This window comes from Vipera ursinii, assembly GCF_947247035.1.
Source record: "Vipera ursinii genome assembly, chromosome: Z".
Classification (NCBI taxonomy): domain Eukaryota; kingdom Metazoa; phylum Chordata; class Lepidosauria; order Squamata; family Viperidae; genus Vipera; species Vipera ursinii.
This window is the reverse complement of record NC_139517.1, coordinates 14,454,325-14,460,324: the sequence shown is the minus strand read 5'-3', so window position 1 is coordinate 14,460,324 and position 6,000 is coordinate 14,454,325. Positions and strand designations below refer to the sequence as shown.

At 41.4% G+C, this 6,000-nt stretch overlaps 1 protein-coding gene across 1 annotated transcript in view; it reads left to right on the top strand.

Moving 5' to 3' along the window:
- Window positions 1-2,205: 2,205 nt before the first annotated feature.
- LOC310648832 (sacsin-like) overlaps window positions 2,206-6,000 on the top strand; it is a 29,793-nt gene continuing 25,998 nt past the window's right edge. Inside the window, exons 1-3 of the mRNA XM_083376890.1 lie at window positions 2,206-2,372; window positions 3,068-3,098; window positions 4,746-4,833. Coding sequence (XP_083233016.1) covers window positions 3,076-3,098; window positions 4,746-4,833 — 111 coding nt within the window. The 5' untranslated portion in view covers window positions 2,206-2,372; window positions 3,068-3,075. The remainder of the gene's footprint in view (window positions 2,373-3,067; window positions 3,099-4,745; window positions 4,834-6,000) is intronic.

Genomic DNA, 6,000 nt, shown 5'->3' with positions numbered 1-6,000 from the left:
AGTTTGCATTTTAAACTAATTGGAGAATGTGATTTATGATGTTTAAATAAGGGAGGGAATTGTGCTTTGATACAATGTCTTTATGGGAGGAGAATTCAGATCTTGGCTTCCAACATGTATGTGCAGAAGCTATGCTATACTATTAAAAGATTCTTTAAGGTAAAGATAATTTGCTTGTGGAACTTTTTATTTAGATAATGTTTATTGTCATTTTTTACTGTGGGCACAACGGCACACATCAAAAATGAAATTTAGTTGCCTGCTCTCAAAGTGAAACACATACATGACACACACCAAAAACATACTATATACAACATATGTATAGACCCACACCCCTACATATACGGAATCCAGGTTTCTGATTTCTAGTGAAGATAGTAATTAGTACTGTAATTTGTAGTTGTACGAATTATTTAGTGTACAGTTAACTAGTATGCTACAATTAAGACTGGTCTTAAGGAATCCTAGATTGGAGTATAACCAATTCCACATTGTTAGAATAAATCAGGCTTTTTGCCATCACATCTCCCTTTATTGTAATTTTAACGTATATACCAGCTGCCTGCAATTAGTGCAGGTTCAAGTCCCACCAGGCCCAAGGTTGACTCAGCCTTCCATCCTTCTGAGGTAGGTAAAATGAGGACCCAGATTGTTGGGGGCAATAAGCTGACTTTGTAATAATGCCGCTTGGGGGTGTGTGTGAAAGCCCTAATAAGCAGGCATATACATAGAATGAAGGCTACTGCTAAGCTTGTAAGCTGCCCTGAGTCTTCGGAGAAGGGCGGGATATAAATGGAATTAAAATAAAAAAAAATATATACCTTCCCTACAAAGCCACACACCAAAATGGAGACAATGAGCCTTGGTGCTCTATGAGCATGGTTATTTTTATTTTTTTCCCCATGAAGGTGTTACCTAGTTGAGTAACAATGAAACACCTGCAAGAAAAGAACCAAGCTCAGAGAGCACCAAGGACCCCTCACAGTTCAACCCTGAGCTACAGACACTCTAATGAAAACAATACCATGAAACTTTGGGAAAGATGGATTGATGCCATTGAAAGGTTCCTCACACCTTCCCTGGACTCTGCATCGACGAAGAGGTAGACCTCACCGTTTAGAAAAACCCTGTTCTGAGTATTCGGATATCAAACTTCAATACAAGGTCCTCAACTTACAGTCAATTGGGCCCAGAATTTCTGTTGCTAAGTGAGGAGGTTAAACAAGTAAACAAGTCGTGTCCAATTTTATAATCTTTTTCGCCATGATTGTTAAGTGAATCACGCAGACATTAAGTGAATGCAGCTTCCCCCTTTGCTTTGCTTGTCAGAATCTGGCTGGGAATGTCACATATGGCGATCACGTGGTCCCAGGATGCTACAGCCATCATAAATACATGCTGGTTGCCAAATGCCCAAATTTCCCAAATGGGAAAGCTGCAATGGTTGTTAAGTGTGAGGACTGGTTTTAAGTCACTTTTTTCAGGGCTGTTTTAACTTTGAACGATTGCTAAATGGATGGCTGTAACTCAAGGACAATCTATCCTGCAATTCCAAAGTACATGGGAAGACATCACGTTAACTTAGGATAGACATGAAGAGCTCTGTCTAGCCCTACCCTGGCTCCTCCCTTTACCCACCTCTGAAGGATGGAATGAACCAGTAAGGAATGAACTGCCTTTCCGAATAAATTATTTTATTTTTTATTTATTAAATTTGTTTGCCACCCATCTCGCCACAGTGCGACTCTTTCCATCTTCTCTAAAAGTTTTACTTCAGCACGTTGTTGTGTGAATGCAGCATGTAGCATCTCCCAGGGCCGTTCCCAACCTCATGCCAGCCAATCAAGATGTTTCAGCGATGGACAGATCTGGCTTTGAGGTCTGGTCAAGATAAAACCCGAACACGCAGGTTTTAGGACGCTTCTGGACGGGTGAGGTTTCCCAGCGGAAAGTCTCCTCCTGAACAGAACCGCACTTTGGGGCTTGCAATGCTTTACACATACCTACCTACTTAGGAGTAACTCCCACTTAAGTCCCTGAAGCTTACACCTTGAGTAAAGAAGCCGTGGGCATTCCGCTCAAGCAGGAGTCCAGCCCTCCGCGCTTTCCCCTGAAGAAAACAAGCTTTCGCCCCAGATTTTACAGCTCTTGGCCACCTCTGTGACCCTCTCGCTCTCACTTCCCATTCTCCTCCGCCGCCAGGATCACTTTCGGTTTCGATTTCCCCGGGAGGAAAGGCAGCCGGCTATTAAAGCGCATGCAGACGCCTCCGCTGCCGGCACTCTGCTGATCGGGCGGAGAAGGCGTGGAGCAGCCATTTGCATCTTTTCCTCTGGAGAAGCGACAGCCTGAAGACCGGGAGTGGCGCGTAGGTATTGATGGGGACCAGCGTGCCTGGTTTTCGGGGGGCGGGGAGGGGAGGTAAAGAGAAAAGGGGGCTAGAAGGGTTCAAAAAAGCAGGGCAGGATGCGATCCAGCCCATAGGATCCCATCTCCCCGTTACTTCAATCCGAGAATACGATCCTAGCTCTGGATCGCTCGATCGGAACAGTTTGGGGAGCATCGCTTCGGGCAGAAACTTGGCACAGGACTTTATGGGTTCTTTTAATTTCTTCTGAGAACTCTTTTCTGCGAGGCATGGTTCACATCAGACAGTGCTTCTTGAAACCAGTAAACCCAAAACAGGTGTGTGTTTTTAAAGGGCAGGACAGCTGTCAGCAACACATCCAATATCATCACACTGGTTGGAGTCAAGGTTGGCTCACTCCTGGCTCCAATTAGCTCTTGGAGAAGTCATTAGGCTAGGGGTTCACGTACTTTTTCCACCCTGCACTGTGAATGTTTCCATCTTATGATCAATTAAAACATGACAACAGCTAATGTTTGTGTAGTATTATTTTAAGCAGACTGTGTTTTTCTATTGTTGTGACTTACATGACGTTTAGAGCGCATTTTATGGCCAATTCATGCAAAACTCCACGTAATCCCAAAGGGTTCACATACTTTTTCTTGCAACTGTATGTTATGCCTGTATTTCATTTTTATACATTTTTTCTTATTCCTGCAGGTTGAAGAATGTCTCAAAAGGAGAAGAAAAAGTAAGGATTTGTGTGTGTGTGTGTTTGTGTGTGAGAGAGAAGGCAGAAGGATTATGGCTGGGGATTGTGAAAATGGCAATCCCAACCAAATGAGAGCAGGTGTAATGGTTGAAACATTGAACTACAGTAGAGTGTTTACATCAATGCACAGCTTGTGCATGTTTGTCCGTACATAGAGAGTTGCATATAACTTTCCAAGAGAAACATGAACGTGACATTATATTCCCATAAAGGAGATGTTGTGTGATGTACATGCACACACACACTTGGGGAGGAAGGCTTCAGATCCCAGCTTATCCTCAGCACAAGCTGGGATAGTGAAATAGTTGGAGTAGGAGCAAGGAGAGAGAGCCGGGTTATAATCTGGCTCAGTTTAGTAAGTATATTTGGGGCAGATATAATAATATTCAAAGCACTTTTTTTCAGTGTGTGTCCAGCTATAGTAGCTAATATTACCTTCTATTCAATTAAATATTATAATTTGGCAATAGAGGGCCACTGGAGGCCATGCCCAAGGCTTATGGGAAATCAGATTGAATTGTCCCACAGATCAGAGGTCCATTTGATCAATTTATTTATCAAATTTAGAGAGGGCCCATCTCACTCCTAATCCCTTTGTTCCAGCCTTGGAATCGCTTTGTGCGAACATGGGCTGAGAGAGAAATGGTGATGGGCTAAATGTGGCCAGAATATGATTTGTTATTGGCTTAATGTGTTGTATGAATACAACCGTGTAAACCAGAGCTATTAAATCTATGTGGTAAAACTTGCCTGCTGTGCAGTGAAGAAAACTATTGACAGAGCCAGTAATTTAAAATTTAAATCTATGGGTAATTTCTGGACAAAATTTTAATTGTGAATTATCTTCCCTGGCTCGTATAATTTTATGGGGTGTTGTATTTGTACAGGTAGTCTTCAACTTAAGGACTACAATTGGGACCAGCATTTTTCTTACTGTGCAAGGCAGTTGTTAAATGAGTCATACCCAATTTAATAACCTTTTTTGCCACAGTTGTTAAGCAAGTCACTGCAGTTGTTAACTGATCATGCCTTCATTAAGCAAATCCCGCTTCCCCCTTTGGCTTTGCTTATTGGAGGCTGGATGGGAAAGCTGCAAATAGCACTATGATCACACTGGGATGCTGCAACCACTGTAAGTACATGTTTGTTGCAAGTGCCTGAATTTTTATCCTATGGCAGTAGGGATCCTGCAAAGTGTGTAAGTTCAAGGATGGGTCCCAAGTCACATTTTACAATGACGTTGTAACTTTGAATGATTGCTAAATGAATGGCTGTAAGTCAAGAACTGCCTGTATCATCCTGTCTTCTTGTACTTCTGGCTTTTTTTAAGGCAGGATCCCTCCCCCTCCTCCCCAGCCCCCTTAGAAACAATGACTGAAAACCTGGCATCCTCAAGATGTTACTAAACTGCAGGTCCCAGTGTTCTCCCCCCCACACACACACACAGAATTGACAGCAGTAAAAGAAGTTTAGAACTATTGTTTCTTGTAACTTCTGCAAGGTCACAAACTCCCGTTCTGGTGTTAGATAGATGGAGTAGCTACACAATGTATCTGAACAGGCGTTGCTGGAAGTTGGCTATTAGAAGGTCCTTATGCCCTGTATTGAAGTTTGTCTGTCTTTCAGGAAGGGCTTTCGGCAGAAACCGCCTCCCATCCTCAAGTATTTGCAGGGTATCCTTCGCAAATACCCAGATGGAGGGCAGATATTAAAGGTGGGTTTGTAAGAGTTAAACGCTGGATTTTTTTTGTCTTTGGAAATATTGACATAGGAATAGACTCTAGCTGCTTTGCTTGTTTCTTCATTCATTGATTCATTAATTCATCACATTTATATAGCTGCTTATATTACATTTTGTTGCAAGGAACATGGTTCTTAATTTGAGAATATTGCACATTTTATCAGCAATATCTAAGGAGCAGTTTTGTTTTCTACATGAACTAAAAGTAAGGAAAATGTGTGTGTGTGTGTGTGTGTGTGTGTGTGTGTATCCATGCATACACATCCTGTATAAAAAATCAGAACTTTTTGTTTAAAAAGATATATGAACATAAGTAACTAGCTTGATGGTAATTTAGGTAATCTGGATAATTTGGGACTGCTGAGTAAACATACATAATTATCTCTTAATCTATGTATTATTTCAACTTACCTTATAAAATTATTTGGAAACTATTGAGGGAATGAAATGCATATGAAGAAGGGGTGGGCAGACTCCTGAAAATTGTACATTCTGTTTACACCAGGAATTCTGGGATTTTAGAACTGTTGGGTTCTTCATGCTAAAGGAAATGTTGACAAGTACAGTTCCCACCCTCAACACTGTTGGGAAATTTGGTGTTTTGGGGATGGAAGCCATTTGTGTTAGATATAGTTTCATATACCTATTTCATTTAATCATATAATAATGTACAGGTAGACCCCACCTACTATCTTCTTCATTCCTTAGAAGTGCTGAACAATAACTTTACAACCAATAACCACTTTTACAATCTTTACAGCATTTTCATTCACATGATCACCATTATAATCAGTATGCATTATCCTGACCTGTTTTTCTCCCTTCCCCTTGAGAATTGGAGAGGAAGGGATTACATGAGAGTAAGCAGACACACAAAGAATACATGGGTCTGTGTAGTCCTGAGCACCATCATATTGCTTTTAGTGCATATTAACTATTGTGTGCCTGCTTACTCTCTTGTAATCCCTTCCTATCCAATGAATGTAAATACAAACATTAATTCTCTTGTTGCTACTCATCCTAGTACTAGATGAGCATTCCAGAGAATAGGGAGTGTCTGTACACGAGTAAATACACTTACATGTCAACTGAGCCTTGGTGGAGCAGTGGGCTAATGCCTCCTTAAGTAACACCAGCTGC